Source organism: Clupea harengus, chromosome 2 (assembly GCF_900700415.2).
Source record: "Clupea harengus chromosome 2, Ch_v2.0.2, whole genome shotgun sequence".
In the NCBI taxonomy this organism is placed as follows: domain Eukaryota; kingdom Metazoa; phylum Chordata; class Actinopteri; order Clupeiformes; family Clupeidae; genus Clupea; species Clupea harengus.
The window spans coordinates 4,098,380-4,113,379 of record NC_045153.1 but is presented as its reverse complement, the minus strand read 5'-3'; the positions used below and the strand labels follow the sequence as shown (position 1 = coordinate 4,113,379).

Sequence of the window (15,000 nt, the reverse complement as noted above, 5' to 3'; positions counted from 1 at the left end):
ACACACACACACACACACACACACACACACACACACACACACACACACACACACACACACACACAGAGTGGAGAACTGGAGTCCTCTGTCTGATCATCACACATGTTTGGGACAGAAACAGACATGTGACACGTTGCTGACTGACACACACACACACACACACACACACACACACACACGCCAACAGTGGGTCACAGCAATTACACGTTGCCTAGAAACCCATTTCTCTTCTCTCTCTCCCATTCACCCCCTCTTCTTCCAATTCCTTCTTTTCTTCACCTCCTTCTCTCTACATCTCCATACTCTCTCTCTTTTTCCATCGCTCTTCTCTGCTGTCTTTCTTCACCTCCTTCTCTCTACATCTCCATACTCTCTCTCTCTTTTTCCATCACTCTTCTCTGCTCTCTCTCTCTCTCTCTCTCTCTCTCTCTGCAGAGGGAGGCACCTAATTGAAAACAGAGGACAGGAAATGACATCATCTCCACCGTGGACAGAACCACCCTGTATCTCAGAAAACACACTCAAAACAACAAGTCTCTTTCACTTATGAAGTCTGCGACGTCGTCAGATTAAAAGCAATCCGTAACAGATCATGGACTCAATCACATCAAAGTTCTGAGCGTCTCCATTCCCACATGACACAGCATGTTAGGGAAGAGCGTCTCCATTCCCACATGAAACAGCATGTTCGGGAAGAGCGTCTCCATTCCCACATGAAACAGCATGTTCGGGAAGAGCGTCTCCATTCCCACATGACACAGCATGTTCGGGAAGAGCGTCTCCATTCCCACATGAAACAGCATGTTCGGGAAGAGCGTCTCCATTCCCACATGAAACAGCATGTTCGGGAAGAGCGTCTCCATTCCCACATGACACAGCATGTTCGGGAAGAGCGTCTCCATTCCCACATGACACAGCATGTTAGGGAAGAGCGTCTCCATTCCCACATGAAACAGCATGTTCGGGAAGAGCGTCTCCATTCCCACATGACACAGCATGTTCGGGAACAGCGTCTCCATTCCCACATGAAACAGCATGTTCGGGAAGAGCGTCTCCATTCCCACATGAAACAGCATGTTCGGGAAGAGCGTCTCCATTCCCACATGACACAGCATGTTATGGAAGAGCGTCTCCATTCCCACATGACACAGCATGTTATGGAAGAGCGTCTCCATTCCCACATGAAACAGCATGTTAGGGAAGAGTGCGAGTGAGAGACGAGAGACAGGCAGCACTTCCACCAAACCTGTCTCGTATAGGGACTGAGACGGAGCCATAAGCCACCAGGCAAAACCATTTGTTGCATAAGATTTCTCAATATCAGCTCGCCATTAAGAGTTTCATTTCTCAATATCAGCTCGCCATTAAGAGTTTCATTTCTCAATATCAGCTCGCCATTAAGAGTTTAATTTCTCAATATCAGCTCGCCATTAAGAGTTTAATTTCTCAATATCAGCTCGCCATTAAGAGTTTCATTTCTCAATATCAGCTTGCCATTAAGAGTTTCATTTCTCAATATCAGCTCGCCAATAAAAGGCAATCTTGGGTTCAAAGTAACACACCCACTTGTGAATGATGTTAAAAGGCCTCACATTGACATTATACAATCCTGAGAGAAATAATAGACATCAGTGGGGCAGGGGCTTAATCTGATGCCAGTGGGGCAAGGGCTTACTCTGATGCCAGTGGGGCAAGGGCGTACTCTACCAGTGGGGCAAGGGCTTACTCTGATGCCAGTGGGGCAAGGGCGTACTCTACCAGTGGGGCAAGGGCTTACTCTACCAGTGGGGCAAGGGCGTACTCTGATGCCAGTGGGGCAAGGGCTTACTCTACCAGTGGGGCAAGGGCTTACTCTACCAGTGGGGCAAGGGCGTACTCTGATGCCAGTGGGGCAAGGGCTTACTCTACCAGTGGGGCAAGGGCTTACTCTGATGCCAGTGGGGCAAGGGCGTACTCTACCAGTGGGGCAAGGGCGTACTCTACCAGTGGGGCAAGGGCTTACTCTACCAGTGGGGCAAGGGCTTAATCTGATGCCAGTGGGGCAAGGGCGTACTCTGATGCCAGTGGGGCAAGGGCTTACTCTACCAGTGGGGCAAGGGCGTACTCTGATGCCAGTGGGGCAAGGGCTTACTCTGATGCCAGTGGGGCAAGGGCGTACTCTACCAGTGGGGCAAGGGCGTACTCTATCAGTGGGGCAAGGGCTTACTCTGATGCCAGTGGGGCAAGGGCTTACTCTACCAGTGGGGCAAGGGCGTACTCTACCAGTGGGGCAAGGGCTTAATCTACCAGTGGGGCAAGGGCTTAATCTACCAGTGGGGCAAGGGCTTACTCTGATGCCAGTGGGGCAAGGGCGTACTCTACCAGTGGGGCAAGGGCTTACTCTGATGCCAGTGGGGCAAGGGCTTACTCTGATGCCAGTGGGGCAAGGGCTTACTCTGATGCCAGTGGGGCAAGGGCTTACTCTGATGCCAGTGGGGCAAGGGCGTACTCTACCAGTGGGGCAAGGGCGTACTCTACCAGTGGGGCAAGGGCTTACTCTGATGCCAGTGGGGCAAGGGCTTACTCTACCAGTGGGGCAAGGGCGTACTCTGATACCAGTGTAGTCAATAAAGGGGGAGAAGTCCCCCCCCCCCCCTCGGCCCCTCTCAAAGATGGGAATCGTGTGGCTTACATTTCCACTTGAGACGTGGCAGAAGAGTGTCCTTATTGTTACTGGTTCACTATGGGACAGATTAAAGGTGTGACTATGAAGAGTGTCCTTATTGTTACTGGTTCAGCAGGAGACATATTAAAGGCCTGAAGAGTGTCCTTATTGTTACTGGTTCACCAGAGGACAGATTAAAGGTGTGACTATGAAGAGTGTCCTTATTGTTGCTGGTTCACCAGAGGACAGATTAAAGGTCTGAAGAGTGTCCTTATTGTTACTGGTTCACCAGAGGACCGATTAAAGGTCTGTTTTTTTCTGTATCAACGACATTGGCTCCAATGACGCCCATATGATTCATTAGCATAAAATAAACGATAATTATGCCACACACACACTATCCACACAACACATGCAATTCCACATGTTAGACAGCAGCTTCTCAGATATACACCAAACAGACCAGCAAACACACACATACAGTTTTAGGTACAGACGCTAACTCACACATATAAACACACACACACAAACATTCTGGCCATGTAATCTTTTCTGCTGAGAAGGGCAGCATTGCAGTGAGATTCAGGAGTGTGATTTGGAACACTCAAAAGCTGCCACACACTCCTGTCACTACAGAGCAGCTCATCACACACACACACATCATACATAAAAATAAATCTCACACACACACACACACACACACACACACACACACACACACACACACACACACACACACACACATAAACCACACACACACTCACTCACTCACTCACTCACTCACTCACAAACCACACACAGAGATTGAGATTACTGTCTTTTGTAACCCACAGCTTAGTTTGACCCTAGATGAACTGCTCTCCGGTGACCACAAACCAGTTCTCATGTGAGCAGAGCACCCCCTGCTGGATCAACAGTGTATGAACACCCTGAAGGGGGAACAGTGACAATGAACTGGTCGTAACTACGGCTCTGATCAGCTGTCTTCCCTGCCTGTGAAGTGTGATATTAGAACAAATTGGGGAATTTAACTTCAAAGCACATTCTGATTCTTAATACGTGTCTCCAACAACAAAAGAATATTCTGATTCTTATGTATCTCCAACAACGAAAGCACATTCTGATTCTTATGTATCTCCAACAACAAAAGCACATTCTGATTCTTATGTGTCTCTAACAACGAAAGCACATTCTGATTCTTACCCAATCCAAGTCAAATGGAGTATTTCATAATGCCTTCTCACAGGGCGAGTTGGAGTGTTCCTCCAAAGCATTAGAACACACACAGACAGGTGCTGACTGTGGACCCGTGGACCCAGAGCATGCCCAGATCAGTTCCAGAGAAAGCAGAGCTCTAGTGGAGCCGCAGGCTGAGTTTGAGTGTGTGACTCTTACTGAAAAGGGTGAGTTTGAGTGTGTGACTCTTACTGAACAGGGTGAGTTTGAGTGTGTGAATACCGAACAGAGTGAGTTTGAGTGTGTGACTCAGGGTGAGTTCGAGTGTGTGACTCAGGGTGAGTTTGAGTGTGTGACTCTTACCGAACAGGGTGAGTTTGAGTATTCTGCTACACTGGATGGCAAAGGAGAGATCAGAGCTGTCGAATATGGTGATGAGATCATCATCTACAGAGACGAGGGAAAGAACAAAGAACTGTTACTATAGTGCTATATTTTTTAAAACAATCTAATGACAATATAGATAATAACAAACAGAATCTGACATCCTTTCGTTTTTATTGGATTAAGCATCAAAAGTACAGCTATCGGCTATGGAATAATCCAACATCACAAGTACAGCTATCCGCTATGGAATAATCCAACATCATAAATCTCACACCGGAAGAGGAAAAAAAAAAAAAAAAAAAGCAAGAAACTTGCAAACAAAAATCAAAATAAACATCCTATTCATCATGACCCAGCTCAGGCAAGGCCAGGCGTCAATATAGGATGGTAATATTCTCTGGCTCTCCGCCCCCTAATCGGATAGGGCTGTCATCACTGGGGACGGACTGCCAGGGCACGGTATGGGAGCAAAGGGACCTGTTTGGCAAAAGTGGCACTTCTGACCTAAGCTGTGACCTGATTCAGTAAAACACCAATAATACCACGCTCAAGCCAGATGGCACCGGCTTCACCATGGTGTGGTGCGTCCTGATTACACATGATCTAAAGCAAGAGGAATGCCTTAAGACTCTTTGTGAATACAGGCCCAGGTCTAATGTAACAGTATGTTTACGTAGAAGACTCTTTGTGAATACAGGTCTAATGTAACAGCATGTTGATGTATAGGGGTACAGTATGTTGATGTATAGGGGTACAGTATGTTGATATATAGGGGTACAGTATGTTGATATATAGGGGTACGGTATGTTGATGTATAGGGGTACAGCATGTTGATGTATAGGGGTACAGCATGTTGATGTATAGGGGTACAGTATGTTGAGGTATAGGGGTACACTATGTTGATGTATAGGGGTACACTATGTTGATGTATAGGGGAACAGTATGTTGATGTATAGGGGTACACTATGTTGATAAATAGGGGTACAGTATGTTGATGTATAGGGGTACAGCATGTTGATGTATGGGGGTACAGCATGTTGATGTATAGGGGTACAGTATGTTGATGTATAGGGGTACAGCATGTTGATGTATAGGGGAACAGTATGTTGATGTATAGGGGTACACTATGTTGATGTATAGGGGTACACTATGTTGATGCATAGGGGTAGAGTATGTTGATGTATAGGGGTACAGTATGTTGATGTATAGGGGAACAGTATGTTGATGTATAGGGGTACAGTATTGGTACCTTCGTCCTTGTACTTGATGGTGACCTCGTCGCTGCTCTGGAGCTGCCCCCTGAAGACACGTTGCATCATGAGCAGCAGCTCGTCGTACGTGATGTCCTCATTGTGGATGGGGATCCGTCTGATGTCATCGCCCAACTGGGCCTTGATGATCAGCTTCCCACTCAAGTCCAGCTGCCCATTCATACTGGGGAGGGGGACAGATACACAGACGTAAGGATACCATTACCAGCTACCACCAGGCATACCATAACCAAGTTTCCATGTGCGTCATAGATGTATCCACGCTTAACCTGCACCGATTGTCAGGCTAATTAAAACTGAAATCAGTCCTTGCGATGCATTTCCAGACTAACTAGGTCAGGCTCTATATTGCATTGAGCCATTAGGCTTCATAATCCTCAATGCTGTTATTCTTGTCTATACATGCCCACACTGCGTACTGCCATAACAGTTTGGCTCTCTTACAGCTGTTTTTTTTTAATGAATTTATTTGTTCTTTCTTTTGCTGCAGCAGTAAACCGTTCTGATCCTTTGCCTGGCCTACTGTGTGCACATAAGTCAAAGTCTGAAGGGCACAGGGGGCAAGATGATTTGGAAGGACTGTGTGTGTGTGTCCCAACCTTTATCCTAAATGATAAAGCTGATAATCAATGGACAGGTATGCTGAAACCGCAAAGAGGAAACTAGATAGCTGCTTAGATATGTAGTCTTGCATTCTCAGCAAGCTCTCTATCTCTCTATTTAAAATATGTTTATCGCATTTCTAATGTTCTCGAACACAAATAGCGACAGGGCAAACGCCATCATAGATTACACACACACAATGATCGATGGTTACCATCATCCAGCCTTGCAGTTGTCAAAGCTGTCAACTGTCCCAAGAACACCGTGCAATCGCCAACTGCAGCACTAGCAATGCTTTATTCGCGATAAAACAATCTAGTGCGCAGTTAACGTGTTGGTTGGGCTTATGTGATTGAGTGGTAAGGAATTCCCCTACACAAGGCGTTGTCTATGCGTGCCTACAGCCACCTTGGATGCACACATGTACGTAAACATACGCTGCGTAGCTGAACTGGGCGAGGTTTCCAGCGCAAAGCCAGCTAACGTTAGCACTACAGCGCTATGGGGTACAGATTCCAGGTGGCTAGCGTAACAGCTAGGTAGCTAACTGGCGGACACTGAATCCCCTAAAGCTGACTGCATCAGTCCAGCTTGTATGCTGTTAAAAAGCAGACAATCAGTCTTTCATTTCCAGGACACATAATCCTCCCTGAGTCCGCAGCAGAATCATGGCCTGTCAATGACACACTGCCTATTCAAACCAATTCGCTTGTGTTACCATTCAAATTGGAAGTAAATGCTAGCAATTAGCCTAACTGGTTCACAAGCCATTTTACTGTGTCACCAACAGGAAGTTTGGGCTTGCCAAATAGTGATCCACCACCAGACACTCCGGTCATTTGTGCTACCTATTATAAATACGACTTCCTGCCATGAAAATAGTCAAGCTTAGCGCTTTCACCGGCTTCAAATACTAACTCAATTAAGACAATTAACATTACGTGTATCTGACACATTATAAGTATACAATGGTCTACGGCTCATTTTACGGTTTGTGTAGGTTACGTTAGGTGTTACTTGCTTGACAGGCGAGAGAGGGTTAGGGTCACTTGTCGCTTGTCCCACTTCTGAGTGCTAACATAGCTAGCTACTTAGCATGCTAGCTAGTTAGTAACCCACTTTCAGGATGGCTCAGCCTTTTGTGACATCGCCCTAGACATCATGTAAAAATGCCTCGGTTAAAGTTCTATGCCTGACCTACCTGACACTCCAGTGGACTCGACCCCGCAGTAACTTCGGTTGTGAAGGCAGGACCGACTCCGTGAAAACCTCGCACCCGCAGTTAAAGCACTGAGCCGCTGCTGCACATCCGGAAGTCTCTGGGGTTGTCGACGTCGACCTGTACGTGGCACAGGGGACACTGCGCAGCCGCACTGCCACACAAGCGCTGCTAACTTGTAGTGCCCTCAGTGACTTTAGACCTCAGTGAGTCTTTAGTAGGCCATGTCACCACTCACTGACGACGAGTACGGAGTATTGCCACCATCCATGTCACCTTCCACCTTCATGCCATCAACTTTTCTCAGATGCCTTCTGCTAACTGGCCATGAACAGTTCCTTTGAAGCATTATTGCTTACTGTAGTAGACTAGTGATTGTTATTATTCTTTTTATGCTTTTATTTCCCTATATTTTACTGTTTTTATGCCTTAATGTTCTCATGCTTTTATTTTCTATAATTTACTGTTTTTATGATCATGCACTGACCTTTTGCTTTTATTTAAGTGAAGCACATTGTTGTGTATTCATGTGAAGCACATTGAATTACCACGGTGTATGAATTGTGCTATATAAATAAAATTGCCTTGCCTTGCCTTGCCTTCTCAAAGACAACTCATCTGTTAGTGTCATCAAGAGTTCTGACCTCGTTAGAACTGAATAACCCATATCTTCACAGAGTAATTCCACCAGGTTGACAAGAAAGCCACCGATGAACTAATATGTCAGGATTAAGTCACGTTTGATGGATGCTTTTGTTGTTTGTTTGATTTCCTGCATATATGCATTGCATAAAGTGGGTTGTTTGACTATCTTAAATATTCAATACTGTAGGCAAATTTTGGGCCAAAGGGAGTTGACTGACCTAATCAATTCTACACAGCCTACCTTTTGGAATGAGGTGGGTTTTCAAATATTTCTATAGCAAACTTTATTTGAAAATAATTATATTGTATTTAATATTAAAAAGTGATTTATATATTTTACAATTAGATTGCATTTCATATTAATAATTCTAATAATATTATATTATAATGTATTTATATTTTAATTAAATATTAAAATAAACATTTCAAATATTCTAAAGCAAACTGAGAAACTGAGTTTTCTACTGTCATGCCAGGGCCAGACTCCTCCCCAAACAGGCCAGTGCCTAGTGTCATGCCAGGGCCAGACTCCTCCCCAAACAGGTCAGTGCCTACTGTCATGCCAGGGCCAGACTCCTCCCCAAACAGGTTGCACATAGAGGATGCCTTCCATGCTAGTGTGGCTGTGAAAGGATGCATCCCTCTCCCTTTTTAGGAGTAGCACATCAGTGGCACTAAACTCAATCCTGCACTCTTGCGATAGGAGTAGCACATCAATGGCACTAAACTCAATCCTGCACTCTTGCGATAGGAGTAGCACATCAATGGCACTAAACTCAATCCTGCACTCTTGCGATAGGAGTAGCATATCAGTGGCACTAAACTCAATCCTGCACTCTCCCTTTTTAGGAGTAGCATATCAGTGGCACTAAACTCAATCCTGCACGAGTAGCACATCAGTGGCACTAAACTCAATCCTGCACTCTCGCGATACACATTCAAGATGTAGGCCGAGATTCGAGCAAACGGTTGTCGATATTTGTGCTCAACAGCTAATCAAATACCCCTCCTTTCCGTGCTTATGAAGCAGCGTGTTGATCGGATTGATTTGTTTATGGCTCGGTTCGACTGGACCGTGAGGAGCAATTAGCTACATTTGGCAAAAAGTATACTGATTTAGATTCACAGACTGTACCTTTAAAAGGAGTTGCTTATTAAGTAGATGTAGGGACATTTCTTAGCTGTTAAAAAAAAGCAATGATGCTTCCAGGGTCATGGATCTGGGGCATAAACGTGGTATACTGCGCCTTGAGACAATTCTATTATAAATAAAATGTAATTGAATTGAATAAACTCAGGTTCTCTGCCTCAGCTATGGTGCAGGGCTGAACTGGTTCATTAAAGGTATAGTCCTTGATGCTAGCAAAAGATTGTTCATAATCAAATACACGCCTCTCTTTTTTGTACTCCTGATGCAACATTGGAGCATGTTGATTGGCTGGGAAAGTGTATAGCTCAGCCCGAACCGCTTTGTTTCCCATGAATGACTGACTAAGGAGTAGTGAGCGCACATACTGGATGCAACGCCAGGAGAATGTTCTACCCTTTGACAAAAAGTCTTTTGGATTATAATCAAGTACTACACTTTTAACACCAATACATTTTTCTTGTTGTTTTGACGTTCGGCTATACCAGATAAAGAACGCTGGCCATAGACACAGAACAGGGCCGAGCCAGAGGAGAAGCAGATGTAGGTCAGAGGTCAGAATCTGCATTCCTTCTGAGACACAGCTTCTAGTGTAAGAATCCTCATGACCACTCACAAGCTCTATTCATTCATAACAGCGCCGTCTACGGGGCGTCTTGCGCTCTATCGTCCAGGAGCCAGAAAGAGCCGCTGTGGAGGAGGGTCCAGATAGCTACTCAGGGGCCATACTGGACCCTGGCCTGGGAGAGAGGCTCCAGCCGTAGACCCTGAACATTCAGTCTATACCCTTAAATCACAGTGACCAGTGGTCAACAGAGAGGCTCCAGCCGTAGACACTGGACATTCAGTCTATATCCTGTTATCACAGTGACCAGTGGTCTAGAGAGAGGCTCCAGCAGTAGACCCTGAACATTCAGTCTATATCCTGTTATCACAGCGACCAGTGGTCTAGAGAGAGGCTCCAGCCGTAGACACTGGACATTCAGTCCATACCCTTAAATCACAGTGACCAGTGGTCTGCAGAGAGCGGTCCAGGGAGTGAGATATATGATAACAACAAACCAACAACAGAACATAAAACATCCCTTTAGTTTATTGGTGTAAACGTTCCAAAATGACCTCATGCAAGCAATAACGTGACCATCCATCCATTCCTTCACAGTGCTGGATAAATCACTCACAATCTCTGTCACACACAAATGCACACACACACACAAACACACACACACACACAAACACATACACACACATACATAACAAAGTCAGAAAAGTTTATTTTCTCACATAGATGATAGCTTATCTGTCATGCCCCGACAGGAAAATGACCAAATAAGCCCATTCATGTCTATTTGCATATGTCTTCAGATGTGGGCGCCTACCTTTATGTGACAGCTTGTATGCATGTGTTTGTGGTGTGCTATGTGTGTGTCTGTGTGTGTGTGTGTGTGTGTGTGTACATTTGTGTATGCCAGTATATATGTATATAATTGTGTAATGGTTTTCTGGTTCAGTGAGGCTGATGTTAATGGCAGCATACTGAAGCACAACCCGAGCAGAGAGAGGGAGAAAGAGAGAGAAAAGAGAGAGAGAGAGATGTAGAGAGAGGGAGAGAGAGAGAGAGAGAGAGATGTAGAGGGAGAGAGAGAGAGAGAGAGAGAGAGAGAGATAGAGAGAGAGAGAAAGGGGGGGGGGGAGATTGGAAGCCCTGCTGTTGGAGTACAGATAAATAGAGAAAAAACAGAGAAAATACATTGAAAAAGAGAGAAAACAGCAGTAGTGGCGGCAGCTTAATCTTCCAGTTCTCCAGTCCACCTCCTCATCCATCCATCCACCCATCCACCCAGCCCCTCCAGTCCGTCCGCCCTCACTTCTTCTTCTTCTCCTGGGTGGAGTCGAACCAGGCGTCCAGCAGCTTCTTGCAGTAGTAGAGGTGCCAGGCGTGCACCTGCACGGCGACCACCATCACCAGGTACATCACCGACACCGCCGAGAAGCCGAAGATGAAGCGGTACGCCTTGCCGTGGCGGTACAGCTGCTGCGCCACCGGGAACATCTCCATGGCGCCGAAGATGAGGGGCGCCACGGAGAACAGCCCCGAGCTGATCATGCTGATCACCAGGTAGCTGATGTTGTTCCTAGGCAACGCCAGAGCGCCTACCAACGAGGGGATGAGGCTGAGCAGGTAAGGGTACTCCCACTGGTAGGGCGCGGCCACCAAGTCGGGGGAGACGAGGTTGAGGTGCGTCACGGCGACCTGGGTCGCCACCAGTACCCAGATCAGCAGCTGCACTATGGTCAGTGTCTTAATCTCAGACCTGAAAGAGGCGCTACACACACACACACACACACACACACACACAGACACAGACACAGACACACACACACAGACACAGACACAGACACAGACACACACACACAGAAACACACACACACACACACACACACACACAGGCACACGCACACACACACACACACACACACACACACACACACACACACACACACACACACACAGACACACACACGCACACACACACACACACACACACACACACACACACACACACAGACACACACAGACACACACACACACACACACACACACACACACACAGGTTATGAAGGAGTGCATAGGGTCCCACAAATAAAATGCCACATGCATAGGAATGAGCCTAGCTCTCAAACACACACACATGGCTTTAACATTACAGTTCATCAAGGACTGTATTAGGTCAAGTATATGCCATATGCAGATAAATAATTTCTCTCACACACACACACACACACACACACACACACACACACACACACACACACACGGCCCACTGTGGAGCAGAGTAATACCTCATCTGGTAGTGGGATGGTCCCACTTTCTCCTTTGGTTTAAAGTCATTCCCATCTGATCTTGTTCCTGAAGATCCAGTGGCTCTTGCTCCCGGCCGTGATGTCATGGTAACCCCTAGTTACAACAATACAGAACCTCATTACCCAGAAGTCACTCGTGCATGTAGAAAATAAATACTGGTGAGAGGAAGCAGTGGACCACAGAAACATCAGAAAACCAGAAAGAGAGGAATAAGGAAGTAAAAATGTAATCTGAATAATATGTTATTGCACATTTATTGTGTGTGTACATGCATGAAGCAGATGAAGTGCAGTGTACAAACCCTTCTCAAGAAAAAAAAATATAGCCTATTATTATTTTTATTATTAGTAGTAGTAGTAGCCTAGTAGTAGCAGTATTAGTCCTACGCTGTTGTTGTTGACATTGCTTTTGGTGTAGTTGTTATCAAATTGTTATTGTTCTTGATGTTATTTATAACTGATGCTATCAGTTGTTATTTTACCTTAACTATAACTTTGCAACGATTCATACAGTCTTCGTTGTGATTCTTTGGACAGATGGTCACAATAGCCTATCTTGCAACCATCCCGAAACCGACACTTCCGACTCCCGACCATCCCGACCATCCCGACACCCCTCCCCCACACCGTACAGGAAGCTCTCCATCTCAGCATCTTCTTTATGCTATATAGTCTGCGTCACACTGGAACAGTAGGCTTGATATGATATTACTATGTTATTTTAAAAACAAAAACTCTTCTGAAGAATTCTTCATCGCCACACAATATGACCTGCCTCTGTGTCCAGTTTCAGCATCTGTTTGTGAGCAGGCTATACAGCAAAGAGTCTGCTATCATGCAATAAGATCTTTACTCTCTACAGTTTTGCACAGCTGTGTCACTGAGTCCCAAAATAGGTCAGGACGAACCAGAGAGCCTCACAATTTCACAAAGACCCCGCGTGTGTACTGCGTTTCGGCCGGATGCCTGCCCGAGCGGTTATACCACCGGCCAGCTGTCGATGACCCATTTCATTCAAGCGCACGAGGGCTTTCTCTGCTACCTGCTGTCGTGATTTTAACCCAAATAAATATATAAATGAATATCTTGCTCTCGGATAAAGTAGGTCAGTGAGAGATTACTTACAGAGGCGATCCTGTAGGATAATCACTGATGAACGTTTCAGCCGCGCTCCACCAGATGATGACTCGGAAACAGGACCAACGCGAGCCTTTTTGTCAATGACAGAGCATCGGCATTTGCGCAGGCGCAGTGAGAGGTCGAAAATTCACCGGCGCAGCAATCACAGCAGGACTATCGTCTCAGCAATAAGCACGATCACTCGAGCATGTAGTCCTCTGTCCCCTCTTTCTCTCTCTCTCTCTCTCTCTCTCTATCTCTCTCTCTCTCTCTCTCTCTTTCTCTCTCTCTCTGTTTCATCTCTTTCATACACACACACACAATGCACGCACTGTTGTATATATTTCTGTTAACTTACCAAAGTGATCAAAATAAAACCTTAAAAATAAAGCATATAATTTAGCATTTACTTGTCGTTACAATAACTACAATTATCTTATGTTAATAAGTGAACCTACTGATTTTGTATTCTGATTCTTTAGTCTTTTCAGGAGCAAGGAGCACGATTCCTCTTTCATCTCCGATGCATGGTATTCGTTGATATGCAATGCTCTTTTCTCTCCATTTGTGAGCACTTATCTCACTGTCCCAATCTGATTATGAAACCCAGATTAGCCCCTTTAGCTTGCTCCACTCGGAAGCCTGGTCTTAATCTCACGAGCCATATACATTCGTATCATTACTTATGCTGTACCTATAATACAACATAAAAGGTTGTGAGTGCATTATTTGTAATTCATTATTTAGACTTGTTAAATATTTGGTGATAAGGCCAGCGATTCAAATCGGTGTGTATATATCAGTATATTACTGTTGTCAACACATTCAAAAGAATTCATGAGAAATACAGCAACACACTGTACTTTTAAGTAATTCAACTTTATTTAAAAAACAACAAAAAAACAGAATTGTAACATTGTAACAGTAATAAAAAAAAACAGTAAAACGATAAAGCATAGTTTATCATTTAAAATATGCCATTTTACTATGTTTAGCACCAAAAATGAACCCCAAATGTAGATGTGTACCATGATGTGGTTGCCTTGTGGCGTATATCCAATTAACTTAGTTAAGGCACAGAAGCCAGGAAACTAAATGAGCTTCATATAGAATGGCTTTGCCATGTTTAAACTCTTTAGTTCATCAGGTCATGATGATCATCTGGTCCTGGACTCTGCAGCAGCACCGGCCGCAGCAGGAGACGGCAGACAACAGAATGGACTGGGTTCTGATTCTGGTTCTGGAACAGATCTGGCTCTTATCTGCCGTGTTCTAGAACTCCTGAAATTCTGGAGCCTGCGGTGGCAGTAGTGTCATTAGTAGATAGCTGCAGAATGGTTTCTGGAACAGATCAGTGCTCTTATCCAGCCTGGGTCCCATCTCTATCTGAACTGTCATGGAGATGTGGGTCAGATCTGTGTCCAATGTAAACCAGATCGGTGTCGAATGTAAACCAGATTTGTGTCGAATGTAAACCAGATCTGTGCTGAATGTGAGCCAGATCAGGACTAGGTCAGGGCTGGGGGGGGCGGGGGGGGGGGGGGGTCGGGGTTAGGTAGGGTGTGCAGGAGATGTGTGTGGATGTGTGTCTCTGTATACGTATCTGTGTTTGTGTGGTGTGTGAGTGAGCACTGGGAGTGACAAACTAGAATAGTTCTGGAAACACCGCCTAAGGATTTAGACCCAGTTCTGATCCTTAGTCAGCTGCGATGTAAAATACATTTTCACAAATGCAAACATAATGGGCATGCTTACATATGTATTCTTTAAATGGAGCTGAGTTTCATTTACATGTTATGAAAACACAAGTTCAAATCACTTGGTAAATAAATGGTAAATACAAGACAAATAAATAAATGCTAATAACTGACAGCTTTAGCTCACGTTGGGTTGTATCCTCTGTTTATCATCAAGCAAACAAAAA

General features: G+C 45.2%; 2 protein-coding genes across 2 annotated transcripts in view; both read right to left on the bottom strand.

The window, feature by feature from the left end:
• The window catches only part of tfg (trafficking from ER to golgi regulator), a 17,393-nt gene extending 9,902 nt beyond the window's left edge, over positions 1–7,491 (bottom strand). The window contains 3 exon segments of the mRNA XM_031580941.2: positions 4,184–4,267; positions 5,457–5,641; positions 7,283–7,491. Coding sequence (XP_031436801.1) covers positions 4,184–4,267; positions 5,457–5,640 — 268 coding nt within the window. The 5' untranslated portion in view covers position 5,641; positions 7,283–7,491.
• A 3,331-nt stretch (positions 7,492–10,822) lies between these two features.
• LOC105911461 (protein jagunal homolog 1-A-like) lies at positions 10,823–13,243 on the bottom strand. The gene is made up of 3 exons (XM_012840257.3): positions 13,083–13,243; positions 11,937–12,051; positions 10,823–11,419 (listed from the first exon to the last, which is right to left on the bottom strand). Exons 2-3 carry the CDS (start codon positions 12,041–12,043, stop codon positions 10,957–10,959), a joined length of 570 nt encoding a protein of 189 aa, XP_012695711.1. The 5' UTR covers positions 12,044–12,051; positions 13,083–13,243; the 3' UTR covers positions 10,823–10,956.
• Between the last annotated feature and the right edge of the window lie 1,757 nt (positions 13,244–15,000).

What these genes read in the sequence shown, in the direction of transcription:
- LOC105911461 (XM_012840257.3), bottom strand. Translation starts at nt 12,043, where the DNA reads ATGACATCACGGCCGGGAGCAAGAGCCACTGGATCTTCAGGAACAAGA. An exon ending in CCATCCCACTACCAGATGAG is followed by an intron (nt 11,420 to 11,936) that starts GTATTACTCTGC and finishes GTGTGTGTGTAG; the next exon opens with CGCCTCTTTCAGGTCTGAGA.